Below are 19,059 nucleotides of genomic sequence, written 5' to 3' on the forward strand. Positions count from 1 at the left end.
GGAACCTGTGCAGAGTCCTCCCCTCCCTAATTTTCCCCACAGAAGTCGATAAGCGGCTGCCATCTCCGGGCAAACCCAAGCATCGAAACCCTCAGGGCTAAATTGATCTTCTAAAGCCTGAGAAACCATGCCATGTCACCTAACCCATACCCTGATTTTGGGAGTTCCCACTTCCTCCACGCCAATAAGATCCGTCTCCGGGCTTCCTGGGAGTAAAGGCCAAAACCATCATCCTCTCTCACCCCTGGCCTCCCGGGTCTTCCAACACATCAAAAATCGCAACCTCTGGACTCGGAACCACCAGTAACTTCAATACCTTTGACATGACATCGGCGAATCCCTGCCAAAATCCCCTAAGCCTGGGACTTGCCAAAACATATGGACATAATTTGCGTGCCCTCCCGCACAGGTGCCCACACCGTCCTCCACCCCTTCAAAGGAACTTGCTAATCCAGGCCACAGTCATATGCGGCCCTGTGGACCACCTTGAATTGTATCAGGCTGATCCTGGCACACGGCGAGGGACAAGTTGACTCTACTCAGGACATCCTCCCACGGACCCCGCTTCTAATTCTCTGCCCAGTTTCTTCCTCCCGCTTTCGCTTCACCTCCCCTATTGGGACTCTCTCCCACTCCATGAGCTCTTTAAATATCCGAGACCTTCCGCTCCCCCACTCCCATTTCGATACCACCTTGTCCTGTATATCCTGGGGCGGCAAGTGCGAAAGGTCGAAACGTGCCTTCCACACAAGTCCCTCACCTGCAAGTAGCGGGATCCATTCACACCAGGTAGCTCAAACTCCTCCTCCAATTCCTCCAAACATAGAAAGCACCTCTTCATAAACAAGTCCCCAAACCGCTCAATCCCAGCTTGCTGCATCCCGCAAAACCCCCATCGAGCCCCCCCAGTGCATATTGGTTGTTGTCACAAATTGATGCCCATACCGGCACCCCCCTCCTCCCCCATATACTTCCGCCACTGTCACCACACACCTCAGGGCAGCCACTACTACTGAGCTTGGGGTACCGAGCCAGCGAGAACAGCAGTGGCCCTAAACTTGTGCTCCTACATGAGGCTGCTCCACCCGCTCCCCACACCGACCTCTCCGAATCTCAGTACTGTTCAAAGTGGAATTTCACTTTATTCAGTGGATAATGTACTTCAATCCATCTGAAAACTTTCACAATGCTGGTACATTTAATAGCCACTATCTTTTAAGAACAAGCCCCATCACCAATCACTACATTAAAAGCGTACTTTAAGTTATCATGCGGCAACTTATGACGTAGAAGTTTCCAACAACTTCTACACCTTTAGATACCTATCTGTGAAGCCTCCAAAACAGGATTCCCACTTCTTTCAACCACCCATCAGACCTGATAAGGTCGGACTCCATTTTCAAACTTCCATGAAATGTAAACTGCAGCAGTCAAAACGCTGGCCGACTGGAATGAGGTTGCAATTAGTTCCAGTCCCCCCTGCATCTTTCCCTTCCACCTGGCACTGGTTGTGTCGGCAAAATCCAGCCCAACGTGTAAAACAAAACAATTAGTCTGGGGTGAGGGGCAGGGCAATGTAATGAAACAGTGTGTATGATGGTCGCTACAGGTCAATTGCCAATAGTCTGATCATTGGTGTTTTTTAAACCGTATTTTATCTGAGGCTTATTTCACTGTCTTGGTAGAGTTAAAATTATATATTTAATTTTTTTAAATAAACAATTTTATTGAGGTATTTTTTTGGCATTGTAAACAGTTACAGATAACAGAAATATGCAAAACATCAACGGAAAACCAATGCTTCAGTCAAACCATAATGCACATACCCGCTCCTCTCCCATAGACACTACCCGCCTATTTATCCCTCCCGCGAAGAAGTCGATGAATGGTTGCCACCTTCGGGCGAACCCTGATACAGATCCCCTCAAGGCGAACTTAATTTTTTTCCATACCCAGAAAACGTGACATGACCGAAAGCCATAGCTCGGTCTTCGGGGGTTTTGAGTCCCTCCATGCCAGCAGTATTCGTCGCCCCGGGCTATCAGGGAAGCAAACGCCAGAACATCGGCCTCTTTCTCCCCCCGGACTCCCAGGTCTTCCGAAACCCGAAAATTGCCACCCCTGGACTCATCACCACCCTGTTTCAGCACCTGGGACATGACCCCCGCAAATCCCTCCCAGTACCCCTAAGCTTAGGGCATGCCCAAAACATGTGAACGTGATTCCGCTGATCCTCCCGCGCATTCTAGCGCACTTGTCCTCTACCACAAAGAATTTGCTCATCCGAGCCACCGTCATGTGGGTCCGGTGAACGACCTTAAACTGAATCAGGCCGAGTCTGGCACTGTTGCGGTGAGTTTTACCCCTACTCAGGGCTTCTGCCCACAGCCCGTCCTCCATCTCCCCACCAAGCTCCTCCTCCCATTTGAGTTTCAGTTCCTCCGTCTGGGACTCTTCCCCCTTCATGAGCACCTTGTAAATATCCGAGACCTCTACCCTCTCCTCCTTCTCCTATAGAGACTATTCTGTCCTGGATCCCTATTGGCGGGAGGCGTGGGAAGGATGGGACCTGTCTGCGTACAAAGTCCCGCGTCTGTAAGTACCTAACGTCATTCCCTTTACCAGCCTAAATTTCTCCTCCAAACCCCTCAGACTCGAAAAGCTCCCCTCCAGGAACATATCGCCCACCCCGCTGCCATGTTCGGAACCCTCCGTCCATATTCCCGGGGGGCGAATCGATGGTTTACCAAATTGGGGCCCACTACCTCCCTTACATGCCTCCTCCACTGGCCCCATATCCACAGGGCTGCCCCCACCACCGGGCTGGTGGAGTACCTGGCAGGCGAAAATTATATGTTTAATGAGAGATCATTTTAAGTCTAGTTATGAAGATTTATCATGTTAAAAGTCATTTATTTATTTTTGTTGGTTTTGTTGATTTTCTTTTCCTAAACATGACGACTGATAATGATGAAATAACTTGTTCAGAAAGTATTTTTTAGGCAACAGCGTTAGTTGTCCAGATTGGGCAGGGTGGGGAGGCGAGGAGAAGGGGACCCCAGAAAGACATCCAAATTGGTCAAGTGAAGGGTAGCTTGGCAAAAGGTTGCATTGTAGTTTTGTCGGGACTATGAAAACAAGCAATTCAACAACAGCTCTTATTCCTCCCTGCCCAACTCTCTTCTTGCTCTATCCATGCCAACCTATGCCCAACCCCTATAGCCCTTCATTGCCCCAAATGCCAACTTAGTGCCATCCCATGTCACCACCCACCACAATTTGCTCCTGTACCTATCCCACTTTTTACCTGGACCTGTCCATGGACGTTCAGCGCCCTGTATAGGAAGCTACGTTAAAGAAAAACCTTCTAGCTAGTTTTCCTTATACTAATTCGATCCTTCATCTTATTGGGCTGATTAATTCCTACCAGTTAGTTTCCAAGATTATAATCACTTTTAATAACTTAAAATACGAAAGACCATGGAAATAATATCCGCATTCAAAATCTCAGTTGTGAACTTATCACAATCATGCCTAATCTTGCCCTACGTTTTCCAGAAAGGGGCCAGTTTATAGCAATCAGAGTTAGATTCCTGAATGATGTTGTATTCCATATCTTAGTCCATATCTTAGTGCTGTTGTAGGCAATGTTAGAGCCCAACATTCCCTCCAGTTGAGGTAGGTTAATCTGGCATCGGCCTTGAATCTTGGTAGCATGTTGTATAGAAATATAATTTACTTACTGAGCTACTGGGACAGATGCAAGGGATTCCCCTGTTCCTATGTACTACACTCTGAAACAGCTAGGCTCATAAAACTGGTCACTAAACATGAGCAAATGGATATAAACTTAGTGCAAACGAACCCTAATTCCAGCAATTTACTGCCCTATAACCTGCGTGCCTATTCTGCCTTCTAACCTGCGTGCCTACTCTGCCCTCTAACCTGCGTGCCTACTCTGCCCTCTAACCTGCGTGCCTACTCTGCCCTCTAACCTGCGTGCCTACTCTACCCTCTAGCCTGCGTGCCTACTCTACCCTCTAGCCTGCATGGCTACACTGAAGAACTGACTTAAATGAAATGTCTGCAACAAAGGTTGCATTGGTGCTTTGTCAGGACTATGAAAACAAGCAATTCAACAATTGTTTTTGTTCCTTTTTTTGAATAAAGGGCAGCACGGTAGCATTGTGGATAGCACAATTGCTTCACAGCTCCAGGGTCCCAGGTTCGATTCCGGCTTGGATCACTGTCTGTGCGGAGTCTGCACATCCTCCCCGTGTGTGCGTGGGTTTCCTCCGGGTGCTCCGGTTTCCTCCACAGTCCAAGATGTGCAGGTTAGGTGGCTTGGCCATGCTAAATTGCCCTTAGTGTCCAAAATTGCCCTTAGTGTTGGGTGGGGCTATTGGTTATGGGACAGGGTGGAGGTATTGACCTTGGGTAGGGTGCTCTTTCAGGAGCCGGTGCAGACTCGATGGGCCGAATGGCCTCCTTCTGCACTGTAAATTCTGTAAAAAAAAACAACAGCTCTCATTCCTCCCTGGGCCAACTCTCTTCTGCTCTATCCATGCCAACCTATGCCCAACCCCTGTGGAATGAGATGGAGATGCGGCTTTGGACTGGGGTGAGCACAGTAAGAAGTTTTCCAACACCAGGTTAAAGTCCAACAGGTTTGTTTGGAGTCACTAGCTTTCGGAGCACAGCTCCTTCATCAGGTGAGTCATCAAACAACCTGTGAACTTTAAACCTGGTGTTGTGGGACTTATAACTGTGGAATGAGGTTCTTGATCCTTACATAATGCATCTCTGTAAGAAGTGTTAATTGCAGCAAAATGCTGCCTACCATTTTGATGACCATCACAGCAGTAAAATGTGCCTGTAACTTCACAGAAGAATCGGGCAACATGTAGGAGCACATCACTTTGCCGAAATGGATGGATTGGATTGGATTTGTTTATTGTCACTTGTACCGAGGTACAGTGAAAAGTATTTTTCTGCGAGCAGCTCAACAGATCATTAAGTACATGAAGAAAAGGGAATAAAAGAAAATACATAATAGGGCAACACAAGATATACAATGTAACTACATAAGCACTGGCATCGGATGAAGCATACAGGGTGTAGTGTTAATGAGGTCAGTCCATAAGAGGGTCATTTAGGAGTCTGGTGACAGTGGGGAAGAAGCTGTTTTTGAGTCTGTTTGTGAGTGTTCTCAGACTTCTCTATCTCCTGCCCGATGGAAGAAGTTGGAAGAGTGAGTAAGCCGGGTGGGAGGGACTTCGATTATGCTGCCCGCTTTCCCCAGGCAGCGGGAGGTGTAGATGGAGTCAATGGATGGGAGACAGGTTTGCGTGATGGACTGTGATGGTGTCCCTGCCTCTGGCACGGAGTTGTTGGAAAGGGAATGGATATGGGAAATCGTATCTATATTGTGTCTATTCCCCTACATCCACTCCCTTATCACAATTAATTATATCATATTATCACAAGATGATAATAATCACAAACCTGACTGAGTCATTATATGTTATACCCCTTCACAGGTGAAGGACCATGCCTTTTACCAACACAATGACAGCCAATAAGACAACGGTGTTAAACTGGACAACAACAACCTGCAACTCAAAGTCCACTGACCGGTGAGCAAAATCTGCCATATAGCCATAAAGAGCCAGGGTCGTCTTGGTTTAACCTTCATGTTTTGTAAATGGAATTATCCATCAAACAGAACCCAAAGAATTCCTACAGTGCAGAAGGAGGCATTTGCCCATTGAGTCTGCGACAACCCTCTGAAAGAGCACCTTACCTAAGCCCACTACCCCACCCTATCCCAGCAACCCACCTAACCTGTGCATCTTTGGATACTAAGGGGCAATTTATTGTGGCCAATCCACCTCACCTGCACATCTTTGGACTGTGGGAGGTAACCAGAGCACCGGAAAAATTTAATATAGGGATTTGAAATCTCAATTGAGGTAACTTTTGTTGCAGAAACCATTGGGGATGAAACATGTGGTGATTGATAAAATAAACAGTAAGGTTATTTCACCCTCGACTAATTAAAACTCCCGTGGAAAATAATTTGGGCGAGGTATGAAAAAGGTTATCAATTCAACATGACTCATTTTCAGCCAGCAATAAATGTTGAAATTACCCCCACCGTGTATGCAAAGTTAATGGTTATGGTTGAAGACCCTGGCTTTGTTTGCAAGCAAGTTACTGAAGAGGCTGCACATATGTGGCTTTGTAACTTCAGTTTTTTCTGTTCCTGCAGAGCTTGGTTAATGCATTATAAATAAATGGCTATGTGTGTGTGTGTCTATATAAAAATTATATCTGGATATGTACAAGCAGACTTTCTGTGATATTACCCATTATGAGTCAGAAAGTATGGGCGCAATTCTCCAGCCTCGTTACGCTTTAGCGAGGCGCAACGAGGCTAGTGAATAGTGGGAGAGGCCAAAAGCGAGATTCGTGCCAGGCGCCAAACAGTTTGCGATGCAACCGGCCCGCTCCCCTTGGCGAAATCGGCATCTCGCCATAGCGTGGCGAGAAACCCAATTATCACCACTTAAGCCCCATTTCCATTCAATTAATGAGAACAACCCCATACCCCATACTCACTCTTGCGCCGATTAGTACTCCTTTTCAAAGACATGAACCTGGCGGAAGGGCTTTCTGTGGGAAGCCGAGAATGTGAGTAGCCATCTTTGCTCACGGGCAAAGAGCCTGAGGGTGGTGGGCTTGCCACCCCAGGGCTTGGTTGAGGGGAGGGGGGGGGGGGGGGGCGCATGAAGGGTAACTGGGTGCAATTGCTCGCGGTATACCATGCCAACCCTGGATCGTGTGTTTCCCCCCCACCCGACGCCCACCCGTAACCCCCACTGACGGCTGAGCTCTCTGGCTATTGCTGGTAGGGAATTGGCAACCTTGGTTAAGTGAGCACTTCATAGATGCCAAGTGGATTCCTGTGGGTGCGCTAGCCATGTAGCAGGTGGGAGTCATTGCCGAGCATCCCAATCAAACCTTAATGCCTGGACACTGTCTGGAGGCAACACCACACAGACAGCAGCCAACATCCGAACATCCAGGGGATGGGACACAGCTCCGGGGACATGTCGGAGGATGGGTAAGTGCCATGGGGAGGTGGGGGAAGGGGGGGGGGGGGGGGGAAATGCTTGAAGTGACGGGCATAGGGTCCGGGGTTCAGCCCGCATTGCGGCTGAAAGTCTCCGAAGCATCAAAATGGTTGTGCAAAAAGGATTTCAACGTGCTGTACACAACCTCCTCCTGTTTGGTGCGCATAAGGCCCTGGGAGTCAACTTGGGGTGGAGGGGCAGCTGGTTCTAGACCCTGCTGTCCCTACATCACGTGGCTCTGCCAGCCCTGGTGGTTCCCCAATGTCTGCACCATGGTGTGACACCCTCGATGATGCTTCTGTGACTGGGACACATCCTCCAGCGACCAGTCCACGCTATGCAGTATCTTGGCAATGTCCACCTGTCAAGCTCCACAGTGCATAGGCCATGCCCATCTGAGAGTGGGACGTGTCCAGCAGAACCTCATCAATGTCGGCCTGGTACTGGGTGACATCCCCAGGTGAGGCAGACAGTCTTCTGAGACCCTCAGTCATGGCCGTCACCGACTGCGCAAAGCCTTGGACACCTTCACTCATGGTGCTGACGAATGTGAACCAGGCTCTCTACTACCGTCGCCACCCTAAATGTGTTGGCCTCGGTGCCACTCATTGCTGCCGCCATCTCCTGCGCCTGTAGCCTCAGGGTTTCCTCCAAGCTGCTATGAATCTGCTGGAGCGGCGCTGACATCTCCCTCTGAATGACCCAGCCGAACCCTATCGTCTCCATCAGCTCCGGGTAGCCCCCTTCCAGAGATTCATCGGGCTGGAACCAGCTGGGTCCTATGCTCCAGCAGCCCTCCGACTGCTGTTTCGCCTGGTGGCTCCTGCCTCCACCTGATGTACATCATCAGCAGGATGGTGCTCATCAGATTGTGCCCCAGACGCCTAACCACTCACCGAGGTGTGTGTATCTGCACTGGTGGAGGGTGGGGATGACAGTTGCGCAGCGACCTAAAACAGTTGCATCCCTGAAGCTCCCATCCTGACTTCTCCTCGGAGCGAGGGGGCCACCCGGGATGGGCCGGCTCTGTCGGCTGGAGAACCTAGAATGGACATGTGGTCAGTGGGAGGGATGGGTAGTCAGTAAGGCAATAATAACTCACATTTGACAGGTCCTCCTGATGGAGCCCGTGGGTTCCTCACCCCTTCAGCGTCCGCCAGCCTCTGCGTTGGAGACCGCCCTGTCCTTGACCACACCGGTCACCTCCAGGGCCCATTCCTCAAAGGAGGTGAGGATTCTGATGTCCGGCACTCCACTGCTAGTTTGGGCCCTCTCTCGCTGATTGTGGGAGAGCTTTTCCTGAGGAGACACAGAGAGGGCATTGTTTTTTTTTAAGAAAATATTTTATTGAAGCATTTGTAATTTTCACAGTTTAAACACTTTAACATTTCTTAAACAACCGCGTGGGCCGACACACGCAAATAACATCCCCTACTACCTACTATTTCCTAATTGCCCGTATATTAAGTTCCCTCCATTCCAGCAAAATCCGTCTCCAGGCCACCAGGGAACAGAAGGCCAGAACATCGGCCTCCCTCCAGAGAGGGCATTGTTAGCCACATGCGTGGTTGACGGTGGTGGGGGAGAGGTGTGTGGGAAGGAAGAGTTGGGGGATTGAAGGGGAAAGGGGATGGAGGAAGTGTTGAGGGAGTTGAATATTGAGGGATGGGCACCCCTATTTGGGGGGGGGGGGGCGGGGGAGAGAAGAGAGTGAGTGGTGGGGTCATTGGTGTCTACTCACTCGTGTTGCCCGGTGTAAGTCATTGTCCTTCTTCCTGCACTGAAAGCCAGTCATCCTGGTCGGACTCCCCAAGCTGACGGTTGCCTCCACCTCGTCCCAGGCAGCACTGGATGTCTTGTGGCTTCTGGACCCTTGGGGGTACAGGACAATCCTCCTGGCCTCCACCGCGTCCAAGGGCCACCCCAGGTCAGCTTTCCCGAGACTTGCGTTGGTCCCCTTGGCGCCATTGTTGCGAGCTGGCTGGGGTTGGCTGAGCAAGTGCAGATTGAGTGTTGCTAGACCTTGTTAGTGGGGGCTGGCGAGCGCTGTCCCGGAGAATCAGCTGGCGAGCCTTCATTTAGGGTGGAAAGCCTATGAAGTCTTGTTAAGTGGACCAAATAACGTTGAATAGCAATGCTGGCCTAGCTGGGCCAAGCGGCGGGAAGCTCGCTGCAATTCCTGCTCGCTACAACACTTTCCGGGGAATCGCGCCCTATATTGTTTGAGCCACGAAGTTGGTGGAGATGTGCATGTTTCGAATGATGGAATTTAAAAAGAAGTTTGCAATAGTTTTGAAATTATTTTCATAAAGAAATAATTTGTGTTTTCCTTACTGCACCCAGATATAAAATAGATTATTTCATAAATAAATCTATATATGTGCGGCATGTGGCGCAGTGGTTAGCACTGGACTACGGTGCTGAGGACCCGGGTTCGAATCCCAGCCCTGGGTCGCTGTCCGTGTGGAGTTTGCACATTCTCCTCGTGTCTGTGTGGGTTTCACCCCCACAACCCAAAGATGTGCAGGGCAGGTGGCTTGGCCACGCTAAATTGCCCCTTAATTGGAAAAAAAAATTGGATACTCTAAATTTAAAAAATAAATAAATAAATCTGTATATGTGGACAAGTGTTGTGTTTTGAATTCCCACTTTGCAAAGTACTTGGGTGGCAAAATCATTGATAATATATTGGAAAGTGAAGGTTCAAATCTCCAGATCTTCCATGCAACCCATTCATTTCATGTGGGATAATACCAGGTTGAGACCACTCCGTTTAGTCATTGCTTAAACCAGTAAATTTTACAGATTAGAATGAAATCATCAGTTTCGCATTGCAATTCAGGAGGCATTCTAAAAATAGTTTGCTTAATAATGTACAATCCTGGAGTATAGTGTATACATGTGCACTTGTGTCTGCTAATTCTATTACTAGAAGCCTTTGTGGTATTGTTGCTAAATTGAATTGTATCCGCTTCAAAATGGGCACTAATTGTATCCCGTGTAATGCATAATGCTGAGGTGCTAATTGTTGTTGGTAAATAAAACTCTGGTCACTCAGTTTAATTCTTCTATGATCAGGGAATTTAGCAAATTGTAGGGTGTTCATCAGTGTTGGCGTCAAATCCGCCACATCCTGTAACTGGCTTTTTTCTCGTTTCTCTTTGTCATTATTTTAAGATTGTTTTACATCTATAGCAGTGTAACATCTACAATTAAATGTTTAATGTACCATTTCAATGGATTGGTAATGGATAAGTGGAAAAATACAAAAACATTACACCATTATTGTAGTGTATGATGTGATGTGACATTAGTAGATCTCCTATGATGTTGTACACAGTGCGTGGCCGTGAGTGCATTTTCCAATGTTAACTGCAAGAATATTTGAGATCCCTGATAGGCGCTTGGACCCTTGCTTGCTAATCATCTACTGTTATTGCTACAATTTGAGGCTTGACACTTGTAGCCAAGAGTTAATGTTATTCACATTCTACTTTTCCTTCTATCTTAGTTAAACTAAAACAACTTTCCAATGCCAATCAATCATTTCATGTGCCATTATTTTCTCAGGGGATAGCAACTCCCTTTCGTTTGTTCTACATCCGCCCCTATTTTACACTTCAAACAATTCTCCCATTATTAATCAGTTCAGTGAGCTGAACCCCCCCACCCAGATTTCCTTGCTATTAAAAATTGTAGCGTATTTGCTGTGGGAAATTGTAGTGTATTTCCAGTGTCTCATGGTTGATCATCATAAACCTAAACCTTATTTTGGTGAATGATAATTTTTATGACAGAAATAATCAGAGATTACAATACTGAGCACCTCTGCCACTGAGGAAGGTGGTTGAAGAGGCAGTAGAATTTGGGATCTGGTTATTTGCAACTTTGATGTGGTTGGCTGAAGGGCCAATGATTCAATTATTGGATTGGTTTAAAAGAATGCTGAAATCACGCGATCCCGTCCTCGGTATATGTAATTTTGCAGTTAGATGTGTAACAGTGCCAAACCATTGACATCCAGCAGCTATGTTCTACACCTGAGAGAATTGCCACTGGAATAATGTCAATCGACCTGAATCCCAGAAAAAAATACAGAGCTGCTTGCCAACATTTTGTAAGGCCAATCTTCGAAGCCTCCATCTTCGAAAACCAGGCAGGCCTCAGCACAGTGCAAGAGAGGCCAAGCCATGCCCCATTTTTATGGTACTAGCTGCTGTATCCTGGGAAGTCTGAATGTTCCAACGCTTGTGTTAATTCTGCTACTTTCAGCTCTGTTTCACAGGAGAAATGTAATTTTTAGTATCTGCAATTATTAAATATCACGTGGCCAACATTTTTAAATCAAATTACTTGCAATTCTTTGAATGAACAGGCTGAGACTGAGGTAACAGCTTGTGGGGTTGTAGATTGCCCTGGGGCTTTAGATTGCTTGGGGCTACCAACTTCCAAAACTGCACAGCCTCACACCACTGACAGTGCTAATACCCCAGTGCTGTCCAAGGATGCATGATGGGGTGAGCACTGTTTGATTGGGGGAGGGGGGGGTTAATGAATGGGACGTTGTTGTGGATTCTTTAGTACTTTCCAGCTGATTTAATAGAATCCTACAGTGCAGAAGGAGGCCATTCAGGCCATCGAGTCTGCACTGACTCTTCAAAAGAGCACCCTAATCTAGGCCCACCCCCCCTGGCCGACAGCTGCCCAACTGGATTATGTACCAATAAATAGGAAAATTGGTGGTTGTAGGCAGATTATCAAAATGCCAAAAACAAATGGTCTGTGCAGACTCGATGGGCCGAATGGCCACCTATAATGCACTATAAGCATTCTATGATTCTACTAAATGGGGGCAGGAGGAGTTACATATCGTCCATAATCAGCTTTCCTAAAGGTCACCTAACTTTTATTTATGTATAGTCTGCAGAAATTGCCATGGAAACATGATTTCCCCCCACCCCTATAAACAGTGGGATTACCAGAGCAGTCATTATCTGTACACAACAGTTGAAGCAGGTCTCAGGAAACCTTCTGTGTGCATTTTTTATAACCTCCCACTGTCCCTTTTTGCAATTTATCATCTTTTTCCGTCCTCCTCAAACACCTTGCATAACTATATTGATGACTGAGAATGTGGCATTGGTGGTTGTAAATTTGGCAGCACGTTAAAGAACACTTGGAGTTAGTAATGCTCCTGCCTGGGGCTGTCCAAGCCGCCTTGCAGAGGTTGCTGGCATCTCTGAGATATTCGGCGAGGTACTGTTTATTCAAAGTGCTTAGCTTAAGTAGAGATCTCCTCACATCAATCGGTGACCTCTTGGGACCTAACCACACAATATGGCTGTGGTTTGGGACCTACAGTTAGGGAAATATGCAGCTGGAATCTGGGAAACAGCTGTATTTTCACTTAGTCCCATTCAGTATATTTATGTTATTTTTGCTTTTTTGTTAAAAAACGCAAGTCCTCCATATTTTAATGCCTTGCCCAGTCTGCCTTTTTTGATTGCAGTGTTACAGTCGTGTAATCTGTGATATTCATCCCAACTTTCCAACCCATCCCCAAGGGTAGCTTTGTTCCCTACAATGTCTGTTTCAGCGCCTTTCTCCGAGCATAGCAATTTGATTCAGCCTTTGCTCGACTTGGATTGCCGTCAAACCTTTTTGAAGTAACAGGAGAAAGTGAATGAGGTGCCTTTATTTGAGAGAGTTTTGCAGCAGAATATGCTGTTTAAAAATGTATAAATCATTACCATTGTCACCCTGGTGAACCTTTTTCTTTTGTTGATATATGCACACACATGACTTGAGGTCCAATTAGCGTTTTCCCTCTAAAGACCCCTTACTATGGAGGAAAAAATTCAAATGATAAAGTTCAAACTCATTGGCAGGTCCTGGTTGCAGAGCCTCTCTCTACATTTCTTTGCATTTGCTGAGCTAAAATCTGGTCAAGTTAGCAATGGAATTGGTGTAACATGCACGTACAGGAATGTGATGAGGGGCGAACTGATTGACTCAACAAACTAGATCCAGCATTGAGACCAAAGCTCTTTCACGGGATCAGGGAAATGAGACAAGCTCAGTGGAGCACTTTGTGACATTTTCCTATTGGGGGAAAAAATATATGCAGATAACCCAGACAATCCGGTATAGCTGACTGTAATTCAGGACTACTACAAGCAAGTAACGAGCAAAGTCTAGAAAATCAATCGCGCCCAAACATGAACCTGCAGGTAGCCAATGCCAACCTTGTGATTTATTGGCTGAACCTCTGTTAGGAGGAGGGGGCGGCGGCAGTCTCTCATGCCGCTTAAAAGGCAGTGTCAACCTCATTATTGCATGGCTGCAGACAGGAGGGGAAAAGCAGAAAATTGGTTGCAAAAGTTTTGGAATGGACGTTGAGGTTTTCTGATGCCACTTTTGGAGGTCCTATTCCAGGCTTTTGATGGGAGGAGCGACATTCCTGGTTTAGCATGACCCACCAGCAGGAATGATCCAGCAGAGATGGTGGCATAGTGGTTTTGTCAAGAGAGAGTGGCTCCAGGAATCTTTGACATTGATTCCAAACCCCACAAAGCCTCACTGCGTTCTGTGATACATGAGCAAAGAAACCTCCTGCTGATTGCCACCTGTGGAACAGCATGTCAAGAGCACCGCCAGGGTTACCTACCAATTAGGTGCCTACCTGGTGAAGCTACCGGTAATAGCAGAAGCTAAGGGATACCACAACCAATGGATCAGATTACAACTAGGTAGTCTACTATATCCCATCATGAATAGTGGCAGATAACCAATAAATAGAATGAGAAGGCTTCATGAATATCCCCATTTCAATGATGGAGGAGCTCAGCACATCAGTGCAAGAAGCAAAGCTGAAACATTTGCAACTTTCTTCAGCCAGAGTGGATAATTTATCCCAGCCTCTTCTTGAGATCCCCATCATCATAGATACCAATCTTCAGCCAATTTGATTGACTCCATATGATACCAACATATGGCTGAGTGCCATGGATACAACAAAGATCCTGACAACATGACAACATCCCAGCTGTAGTATTGCTGGGGGCGGGGGGGGGGAAGAGTCACCTCATTGATAGCCTTCCCTCTATAGTTTATAAGACCATAAGACATAGGAGCAGAATTAGGCCATCCGGCCCATCGGGTCTGCTCCGTCATTCATTCATGGCTGATATATTTCTCATTCCCATTCTCCTGCCTTCTCCCCCAAAACCCTGATCCCCTTATTAATCAAGAACCTATCTATCTCTGTCTCAAAGCCACTCAGTGATTTGTCCTCCACAGCATTCTGCAGCAAAGAGTTCCACAAACTCACCACTCTATGGCTGAAAAAAATCCTCCTTATTTCAGTTTTAAGGGATCATCCCTTCAGTCTGAGGCTGTGCCCTCGGGTTCTAGTTTTTCCTATTAGTGGAAAAATCCTCTCCACGTCCACTCTATCTAGGGGCGGGATTCTCCGACCCCCCCGCCGGGTCGGAGAATCACCCGGGGCCGGCATCAATCCCGCCCCCGCCGTGTCTCCGAATTCTCCGCCCCCCGGGATTCGGCGGGGGCAGGAATTGCGCCGCGCCGGTGGGCGGGCCCCCCGCGGCGATTCTCCGGGCCGCGATGGGCCAAAGTCCCGCCGCTGACAGGCCTCCCCCATCGGCGTAGATTAAACCACCTACCTTACCGGCGTGATTGGCGGCACGGGCGGGCGCCTGGGTCCTGGGGAGGGCGTGGACGATCTGACCCCGGGGGGGTGCCCCCACAGTGGCCTGGCCCGCAATCGGGGCCCACCGATCGGCCGGCGGGCCTGCGCCGTGGGGTCACTTTTTCCTCCGCCTTTTCCATGTTCCTCACCATGGCGGAGGCAGAAGAGACCCCCTCCACTGCGCATGCGCCGGTATGACATCAGCAGCCGCTAACGCTCCGGCACATGCGCGGACTTACGCCGGCTGGCGAAGTCCTATCGGCCCCGGCTGGCATGGTGCCAAAGGCCGTCCACGCCAGCCGGCGGAGTGGGAACTCCGGCGCGGGCCTAGCCCCTCAATGTGAGGGCTTGGCCTCTAAAGGTGTGGAGACATCCGCACCTTTGGGGCAGCCCGACGCCGGAGTGGTTCATACCGGGACCCCCCGCCCCGCCGGGTAGGGGAGAATCCTGGCCTAGGGGTCTCAGCATCCTGTAAGTTTCAATAAGTTCCCCCATCCTTCTAAACTCCAACGAGTAAGTTTAAGTTGGAAATGGGAATGTTGTTGATGATTGCACAGTGTTCAGTACAAACAATCACTTGGCAGTAGACCTTGAATATTGCTGAAAGAAGAAACATGGTGCTGAAGCTTTTTGTTCGCCACTCAGCAGGACAGATGCAAGAATACCAAATTTGAAAATAATCACAGCAATTTATACCACTGAAGAAAAGGGAGTGCAGATTGATTGGCAAGTTGAATCTGATTAATAAAGGCATTTTCATAGAGACAGCAACAGGGAACTATAGGTTCCCCATGCATCTGCATAATTCAAAAAAGGTGCAAGGCTGGAACCTATTCAATGGGTCACTATTTATAAATGTCTGTTGCTCCTAGCCAACATAAATAAGTCACGCTACGAACTCAACTGATTATCTTAAATTGCTTGTTAGTGTAGCTAGTAACACAATTGGGATTGTTGAGCAAGTGCTGTCCAATCGCAGAATCACATCTAACACAAACATTTTGTTTTAGGTTTTGCAAGCACAGGCTGGTTGAATACAGTCTGCACTCTGCCTATTACGAATAGCCGGAGGAACTTGTTGTTTGATTTGAGCAGCCAATCTTTGGGACATGCAGCCTATATACCTAGCTCAGTTGTGTGGTAGGCAAATCATAGCCACATCTCTCACTATTTCTTTTTAAATTTAGAGTACCTAATTCTTTTTTTTTTCCAATTAAGGGGCAGTTTAGCGTGGCCGATCCACCTAGCCTGCACATCTTTGGGTTGTGGGGGTGAGACCCATACAGACACAAGGAGAATGTGCAAACTCCACACAGACAGTGAACTCAGGACCTCAGCGCCGTGAGGCAGCAGTGCTAACCACTGTACCACTATGCCGCCCTCCCATCTCCCACCATGACAGTCTGAGGGCTCTCGCATTGAGAGGAAGCCAGAACAGTCCCCATCCACCACCACCCTCCTCCTCCTGGCTGAATTTGTTCTTTCATTGAATGATTTTGTCTGTAAACTTGTCTCACATCCTCCAAATAAAGGCTGTGGCTAAGGATACCCTCATGAGCTCCAGTTATGTCTGTCTTTTTGTGGGAATATGTGGAAAATTCCTTGTTCCGGTCCTACTTGAGTTCCCTCCCTGCTCTAATCCGGTAATAAAAATTAAACAATTTTGCTTTCAATATCCACCCGAATCTCACTTTTATATGGTCCATCTCTGACATTCATTCCGTTCCTTGACCTCTCCGTCTCTGTTTCTGGGGATGGACTGTATACTAATAATCATTGTAAGCCCACTGCCTTCACAGCTACATTGACTATAATTTCTTACATCCTGCTTCCTTTCAACAACCAGAACCATTCTCCCAGTTTCTCTATCTCTGCTGCATCTATTCTGATGATGCTACTTTCCACGATGGCACTTCAAAATGTCTGGCTTTTTCCTGAAACGAGGAATCACTCCCCCCCCCCCCCCCCCCCCCCCAACTGCCCCACCACTGTGGTTGATAGGACCCTCAACCATGCCAGACCCATTTCCCACACTTCTGTTCTCCCCGCGTCTCCTCCCTCCAGAACCTCCACCCCACCAGACTCCATATTCAAAGGATCATCCTCTGCCATTTCCAACAACTCCACCACTTGTCTACAAGATTATGAGGAGCATGGATAGAGTGGATGGGCAGGCACTCTTTCCAAGGGTCAGCCACCAGGAGGCATAGGTTTAAGGTCCGTGCAGCAAAGTTTAGATGAGATGTGTGAGGCAGTTTCTTTACGCAGAGGGTGATAAGTGCCTGGAATGCACTGCCAGGGGAGGTTGTGGAAGCAGATACATTAACGGTGTTCAAAAGGCATCTTGTCAAATACAGGGATATGGCACAAGGAGCTGCTGAGGGTTTTGGCCAAGGTTGGTATCATGACCGGTACAGGCTTGGAGGGCCGAAGGGCCTGTTCCTATGCTGTATTGTTCTTTGTTCTCTTTGAACACATTTCCCTTCCCCTCCCCCATCAGCATTCCGAAGGGAGGGTTCCTTCTGTGACCCCCTGGTCCACTCTATTACCCCAACATCTCACCCCCTTCCCATGGCGCGTACCCATACAATCGCAGGAGGTGTAACACCTGCCCCTTTACCCCTTTTAACTATCCAAGGCCCCAAACAGTCCTCCCAGATGAAGCAGAGATTTACGTGTACACCTTTCAAGTTAGTCTGATGCATTCACTGCTCACAATGCAGTCTCCCCTTCACTGGGGAGACCAAACACTGCCCGGGTGCCCGCTTTACAAAACACATCAGCTCAGTCTGCAAGCATGACCCTGACCTTCCAGGCGCTTGCCGTTTCTGTTCTCTATCTTGCTCTTGTGCTCACATTTTTGTCCTCTGCCTCCTGCAACGTTCCAGTGAAGTGCAACGCAAACTGGAGGAACAACACCTCATCTTCTGATGTAGGCACTTTATAGTCTTGTGGACACGACATTGAGTGCAACAACTTCAGACCATGAACTCTGTCCTCCGTTTTGAGTTTCTTTTCCCCATGTTTTTGTTTTCAGGCAGAGCTGACCTTTTATTCTGCTATTAACACCTACCCTGGACCAATGTTTTGTTTCTTTACCATTGCCACACTCTTTGCCTTTTGTTCAATGACATTTTAATCCTCTCCGCCCTCTAACCTATCCCTGACCTACCTTTTTCTTCCACCTGACATCCTGCACCCCTCTTTGAACAACATAAAACCCATCACTTTCCAATGTCTCTTCAGTTCTGAAGAGGAGTCATAACGTTAACTCTGTGTCTCTCTCCACGGATGCTGCCGTACCTGCTGAGTTTTTCCGGCACTTTCTGTTTTTATTTCAGGCAAACCCCCTGTGCAATTACTTGAGGAGCCCTAACCAAAATAATGTGCACTGCTGCAGAATGAAGTGCATTTTCTGCCTGCCATGCTGCGCCATAAGTCTTTTGGAATTTGAATAACCGAGTAGTCACATTCTCTAAGAATTCATCCGATGATTTCTGTGCAATTCTCCACTCTAGCCCCAGAGGTTACCAACCTGACTGATGCTCCAGTTTTTGCAGCATCTCATGCAGGAACTGATTGATTTGTACTACTGTGCGCCTCTTGTGTTCTGGGCTGTCTTCTCTTTGTTTAAATGCTGGGAAGGTTGTCAGGGTCCTGCAAAGGGAACATAAAAAGAGCACCCTAACTGCACTTTCCCACAGTGCTTATGTTTTCCGTTGAGGCTTGCCAGCTGTGTGTGCAGTTGTTCTTCCATATTACTCCACCATCCGTAAGTGGGAGTTTCATACTTTCATTTCTCATATGTCGCATCAAGTACACACATGGCAAGACAAATGAATTGCATTTTGACGGAGGTTCACTAGGGGTAACTAGGCCAGCGTTCACCCCAATTGATCTGGCCAAGAAGGGGACTGCGAGGCCTTGCACTATTTCTGCAACATAATGGAATGATGTAAAAGACAAATCTACTGTCTAAAGTGTTGTCCATGTTCATTTGCAGCAGGAATCAGTGAAACATTCTGAAGTATTGAGAATGGGGTTAGGATGGGGAGGGATGGTCCGAGCTTCAATCTGTGGCTTCACTTAGCAATACTGATTAATTGTCACCCAATTCTAGCTCAATGTACTTTGTTGCTTTCAAAAATCGGCAGAAAATAGCCCAGCACTAAACTCGAGGTAGTTAATAATTTTGGACTAAAAAGCTTCGATTAG

At 47.6% G+C, this 19,059-nt stretch overlaps 1 protein-coding gene across 4 annotated transcripts in view; it reads left to right on the forward strand.

Moving 5' to 3' along the window:
* The window catches only part of si:dkey-82f1.1 (DENN domain-containing protein 2A), a 125,779-nt gene that overhangs the window by 48,479 nt on the left and 58,241 nt on the right, over positions 1-19,059 (forward strand). For all 4 annotated transcript variants that reach the window (XM_038780623.1, XM_038780622.1, XM_038780621.1 and 1 more), the window contains one exon: positions 5,541-5,636. In XM_038780623.1, coding sequence (XP_038636551.1) covers positions 5,551-5,636 — 86 coding nt within the window. In that variant the 5' untranslated portion in view covers positions 5,541-5,550. The remainder of the gene's footprint in view (positions 1-5,540; positions 5,637-19,059) is intronic.

This window comes from Scyliorhinus canicula, chromosome 20 (genome assembly GCF_902713615.1).
Source record: "Scyliorhinus canicula chromosome 20, sScyCan1.1, whole genome shotgun sequence".
Lineage (NCBI taxonomy): Eukaryota > Metazoa > Chordata > Chondrichthyes > Carcharhiniformes > Scyliorhinidae > Scyliorhinus > Scyliorhinus canicula.